This window comes from Puma concolor, chromosome E1 (genome assembly GCF_028749965.1).
Source record: "Puma concolor isolate L17-30 chromosome E1, mPumCon1.1.hap2, whole genome shotgun sequence".
In the NCBI taxonomy this organism is placed as follows: domain Eukaryota; kingdom Metazoa; phylum Chordata; class Mammalia; order Carnivora; family Felidae; genus Puma; species Puma concolor.
In genome coordinates this window covers 45,468,901-45,492,092 of record NC_141680.1, presented here as the reverse complement: position 1 = coordinate 45,492,092, position 23,192 = coordinate 45,468,901, and the positions used below count along the sequence as shown (strand labels likewise).

At 38.2% G+C, this 23,192-nt stretch overlaps 1 protein-coding gene across 1 annotated transcript in view; it reads right to left on the bottom strand.

Annotated features, from left to right (window-relative positions):
- Positions 1-785: 785 nt before the first annotated feature.
- LOC147574425 (EF-hand calcium-binding domain-containing protein 13-like) overlaps positions 786-23,192 on the bottom strand; it is an 81,460-nt gene continuing 59,053 nt past the window's right edge. The window contains exons 13-18 of the mRNA XM_086685471.1: positions 16,095-16,244; positions 14,238-14,288; positions 10,478-10,621; positions 8,613-8,684; positions 4,991-5,134; positions 786-1,096 (exon numbers count right to left, since the gene is read on the bottom strand). Coding sequence (XP_086541597.1) covers positions 909-1,096; positions 4,991-5,134; positions 8,613-8,684; positions 10,478-10,621; positions 14,238-14,288; positions 16,095-16,244 — 749 coding nt within the window. The 3' untranslated portion in view covers positions 786-908. The remainder of the gene's footprint in view (positions 1,097-4,990; positions 5,135-8,612; positions 8,685-10,477; positions 10,622-14,237; positions 14,289-16,094; positions 16,245-23,192) is intronic.

Here is a 23,192-nt window from a genome sequence, read left to right as displayed (position 1 = left end):
GCATACACCGTAACTTCTTTATTCATTCATCAGTCCATGGACATTTGGGTTTTTTCCATAATTTGGCAATTGTTGACAATGCTGCTATAAACATCAGGGTGCACGTGGCCCTTCAAATTAGTATTTGTGTACCTTTTGTGTAAATACCTAGTAGTGAAATTGCTGGGTCATAGGGTAGTTCTATTTTTAACTTTTTGAGGAAACTCCATATTGTCTTCCACAGTGGCTGCACCAATTTGCATTCTAAAAATTATTTTCTCATCGTTTATAATATTCTGATAAATTCAGGTCAGATATACCTAGTGAATAATCTCAGAGAACAGTATATAATCTAATATTTTTCTAGCACTATCAAAGTAAAACTACCCATAACTTTGAGTTTGGGGTAAACTTAGCAGTCTTTGCCATATAATTCAAACACAAGTTATATAAACTAATACTGTATTGTTTCATCTTTAAAAAAAATTAATGTTTGTTTATTTTTGACAGAGAGAGAGACAGGGAAACCGAGTACGAGTGGGGGAGGAGCAGTGAGGGAGGGAGACACAGAATCCGAAGCAGGCTCCAGGCTCTGAGCTGTCAGCACAGACCCTGATGGGGGGGCTCCAACTCACAGACCACAAGATCATGACCTGAGCCGAAGTCTGACGCTTAAACAACTGAGCCACCAAGGTGCCCCTATATTGTTTTATCTTTATATTGTTTCTTACTTACCTGTGCTTTATCTAATCCTGTGTGGTTTTTAAAAGATTTTGTTTGTTTGTTTACTATTTTAGGGAGAGAGAGAGCACAAGCTGGGGAGAAGGATGAAGGGAGAGAGGAAATCTTAAGCAGGCTTCATACTCAGCGCGAATGGATGCAGGTTGAGCCCATGACCCTGGAATCATGACCTGAGCCGAAGTCAAGAGTCAGTTGCTCAACCGACTGAGTGACGCAGACGCCCCAATCCTGTGTTGTTTTAACATGAAAACCACTGCCTGTCCTTCCACACGGAGCCAGTAGATACATATTAAGTGGAACTCACCTGAGGCTTTAGGCATGTTCAATGTATCACAGAACTTAATAAAAAATTCTTGAAAGGTAATCTTGCCATTTTCTGTAATGCAAAGTAAAATGTAGATGAAGGAATTACTGCTTCTGAATTAATCTGTCAGCAGTTAATAGTCAAGTTATAACAAAGGTGAAAAGCCCGGGGGTCAGCCTGTACTGTTCCTTCTTCCTTAACTTCTGCATACATATGATTATCAATTTCTATTCAATTATTTCCAAATACTTCTTGAGTATATCACTATATTAGTTAATGCCTATGCTATTACAATAGCATTGCTAAAAATCTATCGCATCAGTCTCATTGCTCTCCATTTATTTTAAACAATGCAGCAAGAGAGGTCTTTCTCTTTAAAAAAAAAAATCTGGTTACTCCTCTGAATAAAACCCTTCAGTAGCTCCTACTTGTCCAAAAACTACAAAAGCAAAACAAAACAAACACATGGTGGGTAGGCAAAGAGGCTATAGGCCAATATTCCTTACAAATGTGTTAACATCTAAGTGAAATTCTAGAAAATAGGGTTTAGCAGTATAAGCAGAAACTAAAGTTCTAGATACCTTTAGGACATGCATTGTCACTGAGGGTGATAGGCTTTCAGGAAGGAAAACAGGTTCTTGGAGGGGAAAAAATCTTAGCCATTACAATGGTTTGTGGCCACAGTACATAAGCAAGTATTTATTTTTGGCATTAAACATTCATAGCGTGTGGGATGGTGAAAACGACAAAAACGTCTAAAAAGTCTCCTTAGGGGAGTGATTTTTTTTTTTTTTTTAAAGGTTAAGAAACACTACTTTTAGGATAATGGTAACCACCTAAATTTACTCTGGAGAAATCTAAGAAAAAGGCTTAGAAATCCATAGGACCAAAGATGGCATCTTGATGTGGAACTCAGTGCATAGGATTTGGTGGTGAAGGAAAAGAAAGAAGCAGTTAAAGATGAAGTCCCTACCAAACAGTATCAAAATGTCAGAAGGCTCACTACCCCCACTTCCCACCCTCTGCCCCAAAGGTGCCATTAAAGTAAACGGACTTCATTTACTTCAGTAGAAACTGAAGACAGAGCTCCAAACTGAATGTGCCACCCAACACCCTCAACTCTTTCAACAAATCAGGATAGAAATGGACAAAGGAAGATTTGAGATGGGAGCCAACAACTCAGAAAATAGATTGTGTAGAAAGACCAAGTCAGCTCCAAAATAAAGACTCAAGTAAAGTAAAGGTACACAAGGTGGAATGGATATGACAAACTATAGTAAGGGACATAAAGGATAGACATGAAAAGAACCAAAAGGAAAAAAAAAAAAAAAAAGGAGGGGGAGAGAGAAAAGGAAGAAAAAAAACAAACCAATGCAAAAAAAAAAAAAAAGTAGAAAAGTTTACAGCAGAAGTGACAGAGCCCAGAAATAAACCCCACATACGCTCAACTAATATTTGACAAGGCAGCCAAGAACATTCAATGGAGAAAGGATGGTCTCTTCAACAAATGGTGTTGGGAAACTGAATAACCACTTGGGATACTCCCCAAAATCACCTCAAAATAAATTAAAGATTTAATTGTAAGATCTGATACTGTAAAGAAAACATAAGGAAACAGCTTTCAGACATTGGTCTTGGCAATGATTTTTTGGACATGACACCAAAAGCACAAACAACAAAAAGCAGAAATCAACAAGTAGAACTAGATCCAATTGAAGATTTTTCTTTTTCTTAATGTTTATTTGTTTGTGAGAGAGAAAGACACAGAGCATGAGCAGGGGAGGGGCAGAGAGAGAGGGAGACACAGAAACTGAAGCAAGCTCCAAGCTGTCAGCACAGAGCCCGACGTGGTGCTTGAACTCAAGAATCATGAGATCGAGACCTGAAGTCGAATGCTTAACTGGCTGTAGTCGGACGCTTAACCAACGGAGCCACCCAGGCACCCCAGAACTACCTTCAACTTAAAAACTTTTGTACAGCAAAAGAAACAATCGGCAAAATGAAAAGGCAACCTACAGAATGAGAGAAAATATTTGCAAACCATATATCTGATAAAGGATTATTATCCAAAATATATAACAAAGAATTCACACAGCTCAATAACAAACAAACAAATGAACTATTTTAAAAATGGGCAGAGTAATAGAATAGGCATTTTCCCAAAGAAGACATCCAAAAGACCAACAGGTGCATGAAAAGGTGTTCAACATCACTAACCATCAGGGAAATGCAAATCATAACCACAATGAGATATTGCTCAAACCTGTTAGAATGGCTATCACCAAGAAGACAGGAGATACGGATTTGTGATGATGTGGAGAAAGGGAACCCTCATACACTGTTGGTGGCAATGTAAATTGGTGCAGCCACTATGGACAACAGTATAGAGATTCCCCTCAAAATTAAAAATAGAACTACAATATGAACCATCAATTCCCCTTATAAGTGTATATTCAAAGGAAACGAAAACAGGATCTCGAAGACATACTCCTGTGTCTACTGCAGCATTATTCACAATAGCTAAAATATGGAAACAATCTAAGTGCTCATCAACAGATGAATAAACAGAGGTAGTGTGAAAATATACAACAGAATATTTTTCAGCCATGAGAAAGAGAGAAATCCTGCCATTTGCAACAACATGGTAGGATCTTGAAGTCCTTATGCTTAGAGGAGATAAGCCAAAGACAAATGTTGTATATGTCACTAATATGTGGAATCCAAAAAAGCCGATCTCATAGAAAGAGAGTAGAATGGTGGTTACCAGGGACTTAGGGGGTGGGGTGATTGGGGAGATACTGTTAAAAAGTACAAATTTGCAGTTAAAATGAATAAATTCTGGAAATCTAATGCTGTGCTGATCTAATACTGTATTACATAATTGAAAGTTGCTAAGAAACTAGATCTTAAATGTTCTCACCACAAAAAAAGAAATCGTGATAATTACGTGATGTGATAGAGGTGTTAGATAACATTACAGTGATAATTATATTGCAATATATAAATGTATCAAATCAGCACATTGGACACCCTAAACTTACATAATGTTATCATATGCCCATTATATCTCAATTTTACAAAAAGGAAAAGAAAAACTCTGTGGAGGTGGAGTGGGGGAAAAAAAAAGCTCTAAGTCACTAATATCGAGGATGAAAATGAAGGTATCATTACAGATGAAGCAGAAATCAAAAAAGATAAGAAGCAGATGTCAAGGACAACTTTATCCAATACATTTGAAAAGTCAGATGAAATGGACAAATTCCTATAAAGACACAGCCTGCCAAAACTGACAGGAAAATAGAATATTTTCTTGGTAATACCATACAATTTAAGAAATTAAATCAATAATCCAGAATTTTTCCATAAATAAAACTCTAGGCCCATAAGGCTTCACCTGTGAGTTCTGCTTAACATTTGAGGAAGAAAAAAATCTCTTACAGAGAATAGGAAAGTAAAGAATATTCCCCAACTCTTTTGAAAACGTAGCAAAAATGATATTCAACAATACCAGTCATTAAAATAACGCAGTTATTTTCTACATTTATAAACATCTGCTTCCCTGAGCCAATGCCACAGGCAACACCCCCTGAGGTATTCCTGGATATCAGCATAGTTTCCATAGTTTCCCTTCCAAAGGGTTAACACGTGGCAAAGGGCCTCACGGACTCTGTTGTACTCTGTGCATGGCATTCTGACTGAATACTGCCCGCGCCAGTCAGTTCGCAAAGTGACCTCATCTCCCAAGTACCACCACCCACAGGGATAAAGTAGGCCCAGACTCCCCCATCTGTTCAGTCTCACAGAGCTCAGGCTTGGCACACTATGGTGGCACCGGTGCTCACCAGTCATCTCACTGCAGCCCCCCCGCCCCAGGGTGCCCTCCATTGCTGTATACCCCATCCATACATCTCCCATCCCCACTGGTAGATGATGGCCTTTACAACTAGATGCATTCAGACTACTAACCGTGTTCAGGTCCATGTCTTAATACTTCATCAAGTAAAACATTAGCTGCATGAAAGTCATTGTTCATCAATAATGCCTTGAGGTCAGAGACATCAATCAGATCATTCTGGAGAATTTGAACAGTAACGAAGAGTAGCCGTGTAACTGAGAAAAAAAAAAAAAAGAGCAAAAACATGCTTCAACAGCAGAAATAAGAGTACACTGTTCACTTTCACTTAATGGGCTTGAGTTGCATAAAAGAAGTTTACATGAAATTACTAGTAGTTTTAAAAACCATTGTGTATTATAATAGCTAGCAGTTACTGAACACTAAGTGCTGGAGACTCTTCTGAGTACTTCTACTTTACCTATTTAAGTCTATTATTACCTGTAATAATTCCAAGATAGGCATTATTATCCCCATTTTTCAGATGAAGGAATTGAGGTTAGTGAGAGTTAAAAAATTTTTTTTAATGTTTATTTATTTTTGAGAGAGAGAGAGAGACAGACAGACAGACAGAGAGACAGACAGACAGACCATGAGCAGGGAAGGGTCAGAGAGAGACAAAGATGCAGAATCTGAAGCAGGCTCCGGGTTCTGAGCTGTCAGCAGAGACTCCAACGTGGGGCTCAAACTCACTAACCGCGAAATCATGACCTGAGCTGAAGTTGGGCGCTTAACCGACTGAGACACCCAGGCGCCCCGAGGTTTGTGAGATTAAGTGATTTACTAAAGAATATACTGGTATTAAGTGACAGGGCCAGGATTCAAATCCAGGCACGATATTTCCAAAGCCCATGCTCTTAACTACTGTGCCTTTCAGGTAGACATATGTAACTGGTCAACCATTATGCCTACAGCTACATAATACTTCATATGTGGACCCTGAAATAATTGTGAAGCATTACAAAGAAGTTTACATCAAAACTTTATTGCCTTATTTCACTTAAAGTTATGTTACAGAGACAAAATAAGAAGAAGAAGGTGCTGTTTCTGTAAGTCGTGCTCTTTATATTTATCTTATAGCCCCACAAATGTTGACAGCCTTGGTCACTTTCCAATGCCTTCAAACAGTTGTGGTTGTTGATGCTGTTTAATTTAGTCCACATTTTACTAGTTGTTCTCAGCAGGAGGGTTGGTTTCACATAAGCTACTCCATCATAGTCAGAAGTAGAACCAGGTAACTCAAGCTTTATCGGTAAATTTGATGCCCTGCTCTGGTTGAAAATTACTGTTTAGGTTATTACTTTACTACAAAGCTATAGTGATTAAGACCATGTGGCATAAGAATAAATAAAAATCAGTGGAATGGAACTGGAAGTCTAGAAATAAATCCATACATTTCTGATCAATTGATTTTTTACAAGGATGGCAAAACCATTTATTTAAGGGGGAAAAGAATGATCTTGTCAACAAACGATGCTGGGGTAACTGGCTATCTGCATGCAAAAGAATTAGAGTGGACTCCCATCTCACACCACATACAGACATTAACTCAAAATGAATCAAAGATTGAAATTAAAAGGCTAAAACTATAAAATTCTTAGAAGAAAACATTAGTATAAATCTTAATGATCTTGGATTATGTTTAGACATGATATCAAAAGAAGTGACAAAAGAAAATATAAACTGGATTTCACCCAATTTAAAAACGTTTGTGCTTCAAAGGACACCACCAAGAAAGAGAAAAGACCCATAAAATTGGAGAAAAGATTTGCAAATCATCTATCTGATAAAGCTACAGTATCCAGGATATAAGAACCCTAGCAACTTGACAAATAACCCGATTTTAAGATAAGCAAGGGATACATATCTCTAAATGGCCAGTAAACACATGTAAAGATGTTCAAAGTTATTAGCCATCAGGGAAATGCAAAACAAAACCACGGTGAGATACTTGTGAGACTAGGCTAGAATAAAAAAGACGGACAATGTAACAAGTACTGACAAGGATTTAAAGAAATGTACAATGCTGTTGGGAATGTAAAATGGGGCAGCTGCTTTGGAAAACGTTCCAGCAGCTCCTCAAGTTGAATGTAAAGTTACCACGTGACCCAGCAGTTCCATTCCCAGGTAGGTACCTGAGAGACATGTAAATGTACGTCCACACAAAAACCTGTACTCAAAAAAATGTACACATGTTCATAGCAGCATTATTCTTAGTGGCCAAAAAAGGGAAACAACCCGAATGTCTATGAACTGATAACTGGCCAAAGAAAATGTGGTATAACCACAGAATATTATTCTACCACGAAAAGGAATAAAGTACTCATTTATGTTATGATACAGGTGAACCTTAAAAACAGTATGCTGGGGCGCCTGGGTGGCTCAGTCGGTTGAGCGGCCGACTTCAGCTCAGGTCATGATCTCATGGTTTCGTGGGTTCGAGCCCCACATTGTGCTGACAGCTCAGAGCGTGGAGCCTGCTTCGGATTCTGTGTCTCCCTCTCTCTCTGTCCCTCCCCCGCTCTCTCTCTCTCTCAAAAATAAACATTAAAAATTAAAAAAAAAAACAAAAAAAAAAAACCAGTATGCCAAATGAAAGAAGCCAGACACAAAAAGCCACGTATTCTAGTTATATGAATAACTAGAATAACGATTCTAGTTATATGATGTTCAAAAATCAACACAGATAGAAAGCAGACTAGTGGTTGTCAGTGGCTGGGGAGAGCGGGGAAATAAGCACTACAGGGTACAGGGGTTTTTTTTGACGTGATGAAAATGTCCCAGAATTAGAGTGTGAAGGTTGCACAACTTTGTGGATATACCAAAAACCACTGAATTGAACACCTTAAAAGGATGAGATTTTATGGTATGTGATTTATATCTCAGTAAAAATGTACATTTGATAAATAATGCCATTGATTATAAAGGTGTTCTAATTTTAGAGATATTCAAACGTGAAGAAAAAAAGACATTTGTTTCCCCAAGGCATTTAGAAATCCATTGTTGGCAGGGGTGTCTGCATTTGTGGAGGGTTCTTCGGTAGGTGTTCTCTGTAGACATGGGGGTTTAGGGAAAGATGCTGGTGTTGAAATGGTTTCCCTAATTCCAAGGAGCACGAGAGGAACTTTGGGGACAAAGACCAAGCACTTGTCTTTATGCAGCAGGGGCAAAACGATGTGGTTAGGCCACAGAAATGACATGGTAGTAAGAATGATACAGGGATTAATGGCCCAAGCATTTAAAGAAACTAGCTAGATGAAGCTAAGATTTCTATAAGTGAAATCAATGGCCAGTCCATTTGGGTAAACCTGAAAACTCCAAAGGCCTGACTTGAGACAGCACAGAGGGTAGTAGTGGTCCCTCACCCAATTTCCACACCTGATTTAATTCATAGATCCAGAACCCCTTGAGTGAAGAAAAATTTATCTCCTCTTGAGGAAGGACTTTATATTAACAGCAAAGGTATTTACTGTGTATCTTCTTCAACGCTGTTTTATTTCTTTTCCCTCCTTTATAACTAACTTTGCCCCATTTTCACTTGTTTTTTTTTTATATCACATAAGCTGCTTGAAATCCTTTTTGAAACTATAGACACTACAAATTAAACACTTGAAATCCATTTAGTGATTTTTTTTAAATGTGATTTCATTATCTTTATTTTACAGTCACTTCTTTAAACTGGAAGTATTCACTTACCTATGGACTCTTTGAAAGGTGGACTTCCTTTAATTCTTTCAAAGAAATCTTTTAAATTCACCTCATTATCATCTGGAAATATCAAAATCAAGCATATTGTCATTAAAACCCTGATACTCAATCGGTACACAAAATAAAGGCTCTGACTAACAATACCTAAAATCTCATTCTACCTCATTTCTCTCTCAAATGGCTGAAACTATTTCAATGTAATTTTTCATACTTTCAGGAACCACACCCATTGATCAGTTAATGATATTAATAGTTCACTTTTTTTGACTTCTTACTCAAAAGTAAGAACTTAAAATAACTTTGAGTTCCTTATGTATATATACTAAGTATCCTTTTATGATGCTTCACATTTATTAACTAAAATATGCACAAGAATTCTATAACATGCTTGATATGCCTATCCTTAAAAGATGAAAGCAAAGAGAAATTAAATAACTTGTCTAGGTCACAAGAGCCAGAAAGTGCTCGAGGCTGTATTTGAACTAAGGCAGTCTAAGGCCAGAGGTGACAATGTTAACTATTGGGACACACACACACACACACACACACACACACACACACACACAGGAAATAAAATGCAGTAATGTAACCACAGCAGAAAATATAGGGCTATAACTACATTGAAAAGACTTTAACTTATAACAAAATGGCAAGCTGGGTAGCACAGGAACGATTACAAATTCCTAAAGATGCTGTATGAAATATTTTATTCTATAAATGCATTATCAAGTTGTATGAAAAGGAAATAATAAAACGTTAAGTGGGCACAGAGATCCAGAGGGGAAAACCAAGTGAATACTAAGCCTACAGCTATTTGGGGATACATATTAGATCCAAAAGCAGCAAGGTGCTTGATTTAAATGTTCATGCATATTCATAAAAGAAAACTTGGGTCCTGCTACACAGAGAGTTTGAATTTAGATACCAAATGAAACTGGGATGCTTAAAGAATTTCAATCCAGTGAAAGGGAGATTAAAATATTATATTCACTGGCCCATGTAAACACCAAGGTGACCTAAATCTTCCCAATTTTGAGAGGCAGTGGGTAAAAAAGATCACCTGTGAAAAATCTCCTGCATCTCATGTGGGCTTAGGGCCTAAATTTATACCACTCCCATGATATGAAAAACCCCAGGTCAAAACATAAAAATTGATTGAGGTCAATAATAATCTATGGCAAAAGCAATAACCAAACAATGCTGGGGAGGTACTCTTAAACCTAAGACATGCTCATGGGATTCCCATAGAAAAAACAAGCTGGTTAAGATAAACCCCAAATAAAAAGCCACCTAAAACTGGTAAAACTCACCAGCTTCTAGAAGTATTCCCACACGATTTGACACTTAAGAGTGGATGTAAATAGGAAAGGAGATCAAGTACACAATACATGAAGTCAAAGATGGAAAACAAAGATAAATATGTGACCACTTGGAAACAATGATCAAGACTAAATAATTATTCTTCTGAGATGTAATGAAACTTTGGGTATTTCCTTTGGTTAAAAAAGCAGAATGGGACAAGCAAAATAAAAGGTGAAAGTGGGTCTCCTCTGAAGAAAGACTGCAGATCAAAATGAAGCTGCTGATGTCATGTCTTTGTTTTATTACATAATGGTATTTTCCCACCCATGCTTACAAGAAATGAATGCTAATTATCTAAATAAGCATATGTAGAGTATGAACAGATAGATATGGTCAGTAAATAAATTAGCAGACTATTTTGGCTCTAATTTATATCAACCTAAGCCTCATCGCGACTGCCTTTAGCATTTTACCTCCATATAAAACACTCTAAAACTGGTTCCTATAAACAGGGAAAAATGAGCAGAATCTCAAGCCAAAAAAATGCTCACCACTGATGTCACAATATTTAAGGGCTTCACTGCCGTCCTCCGCAGCTAAATTAACATTCAAACTTTTCAGGGCATGCTCCAAGTTACGTATGCCAATCTTGCCATTATCAACACTTGTCAAGATACAAGCAGCTTCTTTAAATGCTACAAAGATAAATAAATATATATAAGATACTATTATTTTAAAAAATGCAAAATAGTTTGTCCAGAGTCCACTATAGGTGAACTCTCAATTTAAGTATATATATTTAACTAAAATCTCTGCAGAAAAAAAGCAAAGTATTTTCTACTTGTAACTGACAACCTATTTATTTCAAGCAGCATTTAAAAAAATTAAGGGCGCCTAGGTGGCTCAGTCGGTTAGCCATCCAACTTCAGCTCAGGTCATGATCGCATGGTTCCTGGGTTTAAGCCCCGCATTGGGCTCTGGGCTAAAAACTCAGAGCCTAGAGCCTGCTTCAGATTCTGTGTCTCTCTCTCTGCCCCTCTTCCACTTGTTCTCTCTCTCTCTCTCTCTTAAAACTAAACATTTAAGAAAAGAAAAATTAAACCAAAAAATTATATGCAGAATTTGATGGGTTATCTGAATCCATTCATCCATTAAATACTGAATAAGCTGTGACCCTTTCTTAAATAATAGTAACGTCCTGTACATGTAGATCTAAAGACTTCTATCAACTGATGAAATAAACCAAAAAAAAAAAAAAAAAAAAGCTAAAATTTGAGATTAAAGCTCTTGATCTCCAGGGCCACTACCAGTCTATATTGTGCTTTTGTGTGAATTGAAAAAAGGCACACCTCTCTATGTATCAATTACAAAGAGGCATACCTTCCTCTAGGTAGCTGCAATCTAGCATTGGTGGTCCCAGCCTGGAGAGCACAGTGGAATGTAGAATGCATTTCAGTCTCTACTTGTACCCTTTCAACCAGGCATCTCTGTGCAAGCACAACCCATGCAACCAAATGTAGTCCTGTTGATACCACACCAATTTAAAATATAAAACATGATCATTACTGGGAGTTTCAATTTTTTGTCAATACCATTTCTCACCCCATTTCTCTCTCAACCCCAAAATGAAGTTGTCGTGTATGTTTCCATAGTCCGAAAATCGTTGCATTATACTAACAGATCTAAACCTTCAGTTGGAAAGAATACCATAATACCATTTTAGACCTATATTCATTTTTACTAACATTTATTTTATAGCTACTAAAACCAACAATGAAAATTTCAGCCCTCTTAAAGAGTTTCCTTTAAATTCCTTGAAGACAGGGACTTTAGAATTTGTCTTGTCTATAAATAAAATTATAATACATTATATAGTTGGTACTATGAGAAAAATGTGTGCCAGATATGAGCACTGAGCACTCAGATATAAAGCACTGAGACAGTTCACCTAACCTATAACTCTGAAAAGTCTTATGGGTTGAGGAGTGATGTTTGAGCTGAGTTTGGGGGGAAAATGTGAATTTGTTTGACAGAAAATATACAGAAAGGAAACAGCACATGCAAATATATGGAACCAAAAGCACATGGAAGATATGGAACCAATTTAAATTATAATAAGTAATATGGCTACAGAATAAATACAAATGCAGAAGTGATGAGAGATGAGGCTAATGAGATAAGAAGACAGATTTATTGTCATTCTTTAATTCCATAAATATTCACAATTATATAAGTCAATAATATAAAAGATTTGAAACAATGCCTAGCACAGTAAATATCATATAATATTAGCTATTAAATTAGCTATTAATAAGGGGCTTCTGAAAGCCAAAATTGTGCTAGGATCTGGAGAAACAATGCTAGGACTTCTGGCAAAATGGAAACATGGTTCTTGGCCCAATGATGCTTCCAGGCACGTAAGAAAAAGAATCATTAACCAAATAATCAAAAATATGACTAGAAAACAACCAGATTTTAACATGGGCAGAAGACCTAAATAGACCTTTTTCTGAAGAAGACATACAGATGGCCAACAGACACACGAAAAGATATTCATCACCAATCTCAGGGAAATGCAAATCACAACAACAATGAGATATCACCTTACACATGTCAGAATGACTAAAATCAAAAACATAAGAAGTAACAAGTGCTGGCGAGGACGTGGAGAAAAAGCAGCCCTTGTGCAATGTTGGTGGAATGTAAATTGGTACGGCTGATGTGGAAACAGTATGGAGGTTCCTCAAAAAGTAAAAACAGAAATACTATTTGACCCAACAATTCCACTACTGGGTATTTACCCAAAGAGAACAAAAACACTAATTCAAAAAGGTATATGCACCCCTATATGTTTATTGCAGCATTATTTACAATAGCCATGATATGGAAGTATCTCAACTATCTATCAATAGGTGAATGAATAAAGAGGTGGTATATTATGGAATTTGACACAACCATGGAAAAGAATGAGATTGTTTTTTTGCCATTTGCAACAACATGGATGGACCTAGAGGGTATTATACTAAGTGAAATATGTCAGACTGAGAAAGACAAACACCATATGATTGCACTCATAGGTGGAATCTAAAAAACAAATAAAAAAAAAAGAAAAGCAAAATCAGACCTAAAAATACAGGAACAAACTGATGGTGGCCAGAGAGAAGGGGGGATAATGGGTAAAATGGGTAAAGGGGAGTAGGAGATACGGGTTTCCAGGAATGTAATGACTATGTCATGGGAATAAAAGGCACAGGAAAGGGAATATAGTCAGTGATACTGTAATATTGTTGTATGGTGACAAATGGCTATGTTTGTGGTGAGCATAGCAAAATGTATAATCACTACACCTGAAACGAATATAACATTGTGTGTCCACCGTACTCAAATAAAAAAATTTAATGAGAAATTATATTATTTTGGTCTTAATGAATTAAGATAATTCAAAGTTCTCTAATATTTTTGCTACTTTTTTTCCTAAGTAAGCTCTACACCCAACATGGGGCTTGAACTCATGACCCTGAGGTCAAGAGTTGCATGTTCTACCAACTGAACCAGTCAGATGCTCCTACTTTTGTCACTTTATAAGCTAAAATATATTGAGCATTTCTAGTGTCATTTAAAAAAATATTAATGGGTATTTATAGTATGAAGTAAATGCTATGAAAAAGACATAGTTTAATGAAAGCTTATAATAAAAGAAGCTGACCTCGACTACCAGATAATGACAGGCTCCCTAGAGGAAATTGACATTCATTCAATTTTTTTTTTTAATGTCTATTTTTGAGACAGAGAAGGAGACACAGAATCTGAAGCAGGCTCCATGCTCTGAGCTGTCAGCACGAAGCTCAGCACAGAGCTCAAACTCACAGACTACGACATCATGACCTGAGCCAAAGTGAGACACTTAACCAACTGAGTCACCCAGGCACCCCATCACTCATTTGAAAGATGAGTAAACATTAACTAGGCAAAGAGTGTCAGGGAAACCTATTCCAGGGAACAAAATACGCAAAAGCTTTGTAGTTGGATTTCGAAGGAAATGAAAGAAAATGCAGAAAGCAAGGGTAATGGTACAAAATTATACCAGAGAGCTAGGACATGCAGGATTTTGATCTTTAACAACAATGGAAAATGTTTAAAGAGTTGAAAATAGGGGGACATCACACAATCAGATTACTTTTTTGAAAAAAAACAATTACTCTGGCTGGAGTGGGACGAATGGACTAGGAATCCATTGGCACCTGGCAATGATCCTAAAAAATAACTCTTTCATAGGGAATGCTTTCTTGTATACATATATAAAGTCCTTACCATCTGCTGTTGGTAGTTTCAGATTTGAAGACAAAGCCTCTTTCCTAAAGTCTGCAAATTTAAATAGAGAGATTAGGCCATAAGGAACAGCATAATGATTTTACCCAGTTTGGAAGAAAACCAATGGATAAATTACATACTTCATTTCTCAATAACATTTAGCATTGACCATTCCCTTCTTCTCAAAATCCTCCACTAGCTTCCAGAATAACGTTCTCTACTCATCTTCCTCTTACTTCTTAGACTCCATGGATTCGTCAAGCTCCACCAAGCTTCTTAAATGTGGCTGAGATTCTAATGTTACAAATGCTTCCTTTATCCCTAAGAGAACAGCTTAATCCCCAGGCTCATATATTCAATAACATGTTTAATTATTAGTCTGAATTGTCCTTCTTTAGTCCTGTCTGTCTGTCTGTCTATCTATCTATCTATCTATCTATCTATCTATCTATCTATCTATGTAATTCTGGAGCTTTTCCTAAGGACAAGGTGCAGTGATACCCTTCATCCTATACATTTTCTACAAAAATGCAAATTGATACAGAGATCTATTTGAGGGACAAGTGACAGAAACAAAATATGTCCATTTGCATAGATGGACCACATTGCAGTTAGAGAGCAGTTTAGAATAACTCACAACTAGTACAGGTATTACCTTGAAGCAAAAGGGGGTTAGAATCAAGATACATTATATTTACATTAGTTTTTAAAATGTGATCTAAGCAGGATTAAAAAAAATATAACTAACCTATTAAAAAGTACTTTCAAAATAGTAGGTTTGGCAATTTTACAAGATAACTCTAAAACAGAATTTCTCAACCTGAGCAAAATTACATTTGGGGCCAGCTAATTATGTGGGGGAGTGCTGTCCTCTACATTATAGGGTGGTTAGCAGCATCCCTCACCTCTACTCACCAGATCCCAGCACTCCTCCCCCATCAGTTTTGACAATCTAAACTGTCTTTGCATATTGCCAGTTTTTCCCTGAGACACAGATCTGATCTCATTTTTTAGCTGAAGTTAAATTTAAAGGCAGGAGATGGCTTTCCAAGTATTGATAAAATCCATCTGGGTATATCCCAGATAAGAATATGGATGGATCAGGTAAATTCTTTGTAAATAGAGCAAATAGCCAGATCAACACTTACACAGAATGTTATATAGACCAACGGTTTAATTGTTCAACAATAACTTGTATTTTTCAAAGAGCCTTTCACCTAAAAGAAAAAGAAAGCTAGACAACTATTAGGACCTCTCTAAAATTCATAAAAGGAAAGGGATTAACTTTGAAATAAAATTACTCTAGAAAGAAACATTTTATTTATTTTTTTTTTAATTTTTTTTTTCAACGTTTATTTATTTTTGGGACAGAGAGAGACAGAGCATGAACGGGGGAGGGGCAGAGAGAGAGGGAGACACAGAATCGGAAACAGGCTCCAGGCTCTGAGCCATCAGCCCAGAGCCCGACGCGGGGCTTGAACTCCCGGACCGCGAGATCGTGACCTGGCTGAAGTCGGACGCTTAACCGACTGCGCCACCCAGGCGCCCCGAAAGAAACATTTTAAAGCCATATGACAATATATATAAATACTTTCAGACCAAGTTTACAATGCAGTCCAAGAGATCATCCAGGAATTTGATATTGTAATAACTAAACCTCCGTGAATATAGAATATAAGATAGATCTCTAAATCTGATCTGTAGTAAATTGCATTTCAATACATTTACAGTAGGATTTAGGAACTAAGTATTAAGATTTAATTAATTAAGTATTTGGTAAAATATTTTAAAACCTTGGATAAAATTTTAGAAGAAATTTTTATTACAAGTTACTGGTTATCTGCTCAATCAACTCACCGTCGAGCAAGGAATCATCCAGCATTTCTTGAAAACTATTATCAGTGAAATAAATTCTATTGGTGTTTCCAAGTACATCTGCATAGTTGTCCTTGCCAGACTGATCACTTTCCTCCATACATTCCAATGTACCGATGATGTCATTCAATGCTACAAACACAGAGAATATACATGCAACATGTAATTCAGTCCACGGATCTAAATTTTTGGAACATAACAGTAAAACTGATGGATTCTTCCAGTTTTGCACTGTCCAAAATGGCAGCCACTACCCACATGTGGCCATTTAAAAAGGTAGAGCAATCCATTCTCCACTATAGTTTTCTATAGTCCCTTATCTTTATTCTTAAGATTATTTTGTTAAAACTCCGGGTTCTGCGTGGGCTATTCCTTTATGAACAAAAAAGTATGCCAAAGTTTCTCTAGTCATTCTATTAACGAGCTCACCATTTCATAAAAAATACCCTCCATTCGTCACAACTGCTCCCAAACTCCAATCCTTCCCTTTCTACTTTCTTTCCCTACACCCCTTGCTCCTGTCAGCTCACTTTACCCAATTTAGAGAATCAGCAAAGCCTATTATGTTTAGCATGATAATATCAAACATCTGAACTAGGAAATCCATGACTGACCACCCCCCCCCCTTAAAACAAACAAACAAACAAAAACCTCTTCACATTTCTAAAGTACATGTCTAAAAAAATAATCTTTCAGAATTCATTAAGAGAAATATATAATAAATTCCTTTAAAATTAGCTAATTTATGTGAAAGTATAATTTAATATATTATGTTGTTCCATGAGTTAGTCATTAGTCATTGGTAAGAAGTTTCAAAAATAGGCCATGTGAGGAATGGTTGAAGGGAAATCTGAGTCCAGAGAAAAGACGATTCAACGTAAAAGAAAGAAAATATAAGAGCTCTCCTCCCATCCCTGGAGGGCTACTGACAGGGGGAAGAGTCCAAATGTTAAGTTTGGGAATGGAATTATAAGGCAGGATTTCCATCAAATATGTGAAACAATTGACTCGTTCTACAGCTGTCCAAAAATTACGGAATGGGCTGCTTCAAAAAGTCATAAGGATTTCCAAGACAAACAGTAGGATCAGTGTACATTACGATTAGCCTGTCCCTGAAACCCACTAATGTGGTTTTTAAAAAAATTTTTTTTTAATGTTTATTTCTGAGACAGAGAGAGACAGAGCATGAGTGGGGGAGGGGCAGAGAGAGAGGGAGACCCAGAATCTGAAGGAGGCTCCAGGCTCTGAGCTGTCAGCACAGAGCCGGACGCAGGGCTCGAACTCACAGACCGCGAGATCATGACCTGAGCCAAAGTTGGACGCTCAACCGACTGAGCCACCCAGGCACCCCTAATGTGGTTTTTAAATAAACATGTAGGGGCGCCTGGGTGGCGCAGTCGGTTGAGCGTCCGACTTCAGCCAGGTCACGATCTCGCGGTCCGTGAGTTCGAGCCCCGCGTCGGGCTCTGGGCTGATGGCTCAGAGCCTGGAGCCTGTTTCCGATTCTGGGTCTCCCTCTCTCTCTGCCCCTCCCCCGTTCATGCTCTGTCTCTCTCTGTCCCAAAAATAAATAAACGTTGAAAAAAAAAAATTTAAAAATCTGAAAAGTATCTATCTACTTCTTTACACCCAGAAATGACTCCGCTTCCGTTTTCCTAAACATATACCTATGTTGTTATTCTTCTCCTGACAGCGCTCATTGACCAAATAGTCATTTGAATGTCATTCAAATAAATTACCAGTGATAATTAAGTTTTAAACTTATTGTCCCAATAGAAAAGTACACAAACTCCCTGAGTATGATCTCCATTGGTTTTAGGTCTATGATTTTAACTTTTAAGCAAAAATGGAAGTGGTAGGAAATACCCATGGTACCAAAATGCACATGGTCACTGTTGTATGTTAACAAAATCCAAAGAAAGGAACATGAGGAATGTCTACTAAAGGAAAAGGTAGAAGATTTCTGAGAAATTCTATAATATATAAGCCTTTACATAGCGTAGAGTCCTAAGTCTGAGGCTAAAAATGGTACAGAAAATTTTCATATCTGAAAAACTGTAAAGCTAGTATCTGACTTTACATAAAGTCCAGAACAAAACACACACACACACACACACACACACACACACACACACACACACACACAAATAACAACAAAAAAAGGGATTTAAAATAGGTTTACACAGGCCCCATCCCAGAAAAAGGCTTTTTTCTTTCATCATGGATGCTGCCAACTTTTAATCAAAATCAAGTTTTGCCTGCCTTAAAACAGATCAATGCCAACATCGTAAGCAGAAATTAACAGAACTAGAAATTCTAAAAAACAAAACACAAAGACATCCATTCAATAAAAGTAAATTGAACAGTCACAAATAATTTACTAGTTACCTTTTAACACGGAGGCATCACGAATATCCTTTACCACTTGTCCAAATTCTTCTATCTGTACTTCATCATCTTCTGCAAGAAAAACATTTTTTTAAGTTTATTTATTTATTTTGGGGGGGGGGAGGGGAAGAGAGAGAGGGAGAGAGAGAATCCCAAGCAGGCTCCATCCTGTCAGCACAGAGCCAGACAAGGGGCTCGAGTCCACGACTGTGAGATCATGACCTGAGCTGAAATCAAGAGTTGGACGCTTAACTGATTGAGCCATTCAGGCACACCCGCCCCCCCATCTTTTTCCTTTTTTAACATACACCATGGTCAAAAAGAGGATCCTAGGTCAGGAATGCTTACGTTCTTTCTCACGTTTCTAAAGCTCTGTTGAAATACTTAAGCAGTTCACTTGGTCATTTCCCCCACTTTATTCAGAGAAACTCAACTTTTATGATTTATATATTGAGGGACTCTGTAAGATTTCATTTAGAAGAAAAGGATTCTACTGCTTTACCAGCACCACATATAAATACAAAACCAAAAATAACAAGGTTCAAAACTTTGCAAACCACTGCATTAAAATAAGAATTAAATCACGTTGTACTGAAGGTCCAATAAAAGGTCTCAGTAAAAGAGAGGGAAAAAAATCGCTATTATCAGGTAGTATCATATTTTCATCAACCCTCCTCATCTCAAATATGTTAATAAACAAAACAACCAACACACTTAAAGTCCAAAATTACCAGTCTCACTTAAACAGGAGCTTAATGAAGAAAAAGGGGTAGGTAATCCTCACAGGGAAAGACAGTTCTTTGACAAAGACCATAGACAGCATGCTCTTGTTACTAGGCTAGTTTTGCATAAACATTTCACATAAAAGAGTATAATAGTACATTTGTAACTTCAAGGTATGAAAAATACGAAGGAGTGGAAATGTTCACCTGTGGTTGTGTACTACCTGTCTCCTACATGCAGAACATCAGCAGCAAATGATAGTCTTATTTGAAAAACTGTAGAGGCGCCTGGGTGGCTCAGTTGGTTAAGCGTCCGACTTCGGCTCAGGCCAAGATCTCATGGTTCATGAGTTTGAGGCCCGCAACGGGCTCTGTGCTGACAGCCCAGACCCTGGAACCTGCTTCTCATTCTGTGTTTCCCTCTCTCTCTGCCCCTCCCCCCGCTCCTGCTCTGTCTCTCTCTGTCTCTCTCTCTCTCAGAAATAAATGCTAAAAAAAAATTTTTTTTTTAATTTTTTTTTCAACGTTTTTATTTATTTTTGGGACAGAGAGAGACAGAGCATGAACGGGGGAGGGGCAGAGAGAGAGGGAGACACAGAATCGGAAACAGGCTCCAGGCTCCGAGCCATCAGCCCAGAGCCTGACGCGGGGCTCGAACTCCCGGACCGCGAGATCGTGACCTGGCTGAAGTCGGACGCTTAACCGACTGCACCACCCAGGCGCCCCTAAAAAAATTTTTTTAAGAAAAATTATAGTCCACGGTCTTTGTTTTACTTTGTAAACTCATTTTTGTTTTGTTTGAATCTTTTTTTACTTGCTAACTTAGTAGTGGTGGTGGCCACCACGAAGTCTATTTTACAGTATGGATATCTGAAGTCATGTTAATAAAAAAACGGGAAACTGGGGCGCCTGGGTGGCGCAGTCGGTTAAGCGCCCGACTTCAGCCAGGTCACGATCTCGCGGTCCGTGAGTTCGAGCCCGGCGTCGGGCTCTGGGCTGATGGCTCAGAGCCTGGAGCCTGTTTCCGATTCTGTGTCTCCCTCTCTCTCTGCCCCTCCCCCGTTCATGCTCTGTCTCTCTCTGTCCCAAAAATAAATAAACGTTGAAAAAAAAATTTTTTAATAAAAAAAAAATAATAATGGTTGAATCATTATGCTGCACACCTGAAACTAATGTAATACTGTATGTTAATTATACTTGAGTTAAAAAAAACTACTAGAGGTAAACAAGATGAAAACAGAAAATTGGCAAATGGAGTTAACAAAGTGAGATTTAACTTGTGTAAAAAGCTAAGGTGGAATGTCAAGGTCAAAAACCTGAATGAGTGGGGTTTTTTAAGTTTATTTTATTTCTATTTTGAGAGAGACAGAGAGAATGAGAGCAGGGAAGGGACAGAGAGACAGTGAGAGAGAGAGAATCCCAAGCAGGCTCCATGCTGTCAGTCAGCACAGAGGCCAACATAGGGCTTGAACCCACAAAACTGTGAGACCATGACCCGAGCCAAAATCGAGAGTTGGATGCTCAACCAACGGAGCCACCAAAGCACCCCATGAATGAGTGTTTTTATTTTTTATTTTTGAATGTTTATTTTTGAGAGAGAGAGAGAGAGAGACAGAGCATGAGCTGGTGAGGGACAGAGAGAAAGAGGGAGACACAGAATCTGAAGCAGGTTCCAGGCTCTGAGCTGTCAGCACAGAGCCTGACACAGGGCTCAAACGGCTCAAACAGCACAGAGCCTGACACAGGGCTCATGAACAGCATGATCATGACCTGAGGCAAAGTCGAACACTTAGCCGACTGAGCCACCCAGGTGCCCCCTATAAGGAGAGAACTGGCAATATAGAATGACGATAGCCAGATTCCCCTTCAATTTCCAATGCAAAACACACTCTATACTGAGTTAAAATATCAATAAAAATAATATTTGGTGATGAACTGAATCAGAGAAGTGGAAGTGGTGGAGCTAGGGCCATAAGGAAAAAAAAAAGACCAAGAATGACTCCTAACTTTTCAGCCTAAACAACTGAATGCTAAGCTCAATAGAAACGGAAATCACCAGATGCCAGAAGTGAGGAAGAATTATCGTGTGTGTGCCTGAGCTGACGCCATGGCAGTCAGATGGTATAACGCATAAGTAGAGAACATAAGCTCTGAGTTGCTTTTTTTTTTTTTTGTAATTAATTCATTTATTTTGAGTGAGAGAGAGAGAGAGAGAGCATGTGGAAGGGGCAGAGAGAGGGAATCCCAAGCAGGCTTCTCACCGTTGCATGGAGCCTGATGCAGGGCTTGAGCTCACAAACTGTGAAATCATGACCTGAGCCGAGATCAACAGTCAGATGCTTAACTGACTGAGCCACCGAGGCGCCCCATGAGTTGCCTTTTTTTTTTTGAGAGACAGAGTGTGTGCATATGGGAGAGGGGCAGAGAGAGAGAGAGAGAGAGACAGAATGCTTTTTTTTAAAAATATAACTTATTGTCAAGTTAGCTAACATACAGTGTGCTCTTGGCTTTAAGAGTAGATTCCCATGATTCATCGCTTACATACAACACCCAGTACTCATCCCAACAAGTACCCTCCTCAATGCCCATCACCCATTTTCCCCTCCCCCACAGTCTCCCCATCAATCCTCAGTCTGTTCTCTGTATTCAGAAGTCTCTTATGGTTTGCCTTCCTCCCTCTTTGTTTGAAACTATTTTTTCCTCTTCCCTTCCCTCATGGTCTTCGGTTAAGTTTCTCAAATTCTACATATGAGTGAAAACATGATATCTCTCTTGCTCTGACTTATTTCACTTAACACAATACCCTCCAGTTCCATCCATGTTGTTGCAAATGACAAGATTTCATTCTTTCTCATTGCCGGTAGTATTCTGGTATGTGTCTGTGTGTGTGTGTGTGTGTGTGTGTGTGTGTGTGTGTGTGTGTGTATCACATCTTTTTTATCCATTCATCAGTGGATGGACATTGGCTCTTTCCATAATGTGGCTATTGTTGATAGTGCTATTATAAACATTGGGGTACATGTGCCCCTATGAATCAGCACTCCTGTATCCTTTGGATAAATTCCTAGTAGTGCTATTGCTGGGTTGTAGGGTAATCCTATTTTTAATTTCTTGAGGAACCTCTACACTGTTTTCCAGAGAGGCTGCACCAGTTTGCACTCCCACCAAAAGTGCAAGAGGGCTCCCATTTCTCCACATCCTCACCAACATCTGTTGTTTCCTGAGTTGTTAATTTTAGCCACTCTGACCTGTGTGAGGTGGTATCTCAGTGTGGTTTTGATTTGTATTTCCCTAATGATGAGCGATGTTGAGCATCTTTTCATGTGTCTGCTGGCCATCTGGATGTCTTCTTTGGAAAAGCGTCTGCTCACGTCATCTGTCCGTTTCTTCACTGGTTTGTTTGTTGGGTGTTGAGCTTGGTAAGTTCTTTATAGACTTTGGATACTAGCCCTTTATCTGACATGTCATTTGTAAATATCTTCTTCCATTCGATCAGTTGCCTTTTAGTTTTGTTGATTGTTTCCTTTGCTGTGCAGAAACTTTTTATCTTGATGAGGTCCCAATAGTTCATTTTTGCTTTTATCTCCCTTGCCTTCAGAGACGTATCAAGTAAGAAGTTGCTGTGGCTGAGGTCAAAGAGGTTGTTGACTGTTTTCCCCTCTAGGGTTTTGATGGTTTCCTGTCTCACATTTAGGCCCTTCGTCCACTTTGAGTTTATTTTTGTGTATGGTGTGAGAGAGTGGTCCAGTTTCCTTCTTCTGCATGTTACTGTACAGTTCTTCCAGCACCATTTGCTAAAGAGACTTTCTTTTTTTCCTTGGATACTCTTCCCTGCTTCATCAAAGATTAGTTGGCCATACATTTGTGGGTCCAGTTCTGGGTTCTGTATTCTATTCCACTGGTCTATGTGCCTATTTTTGTGCCAATACCATACTGTCTTGATGATTACAGCTTTGTAGTAGAGGCTGAA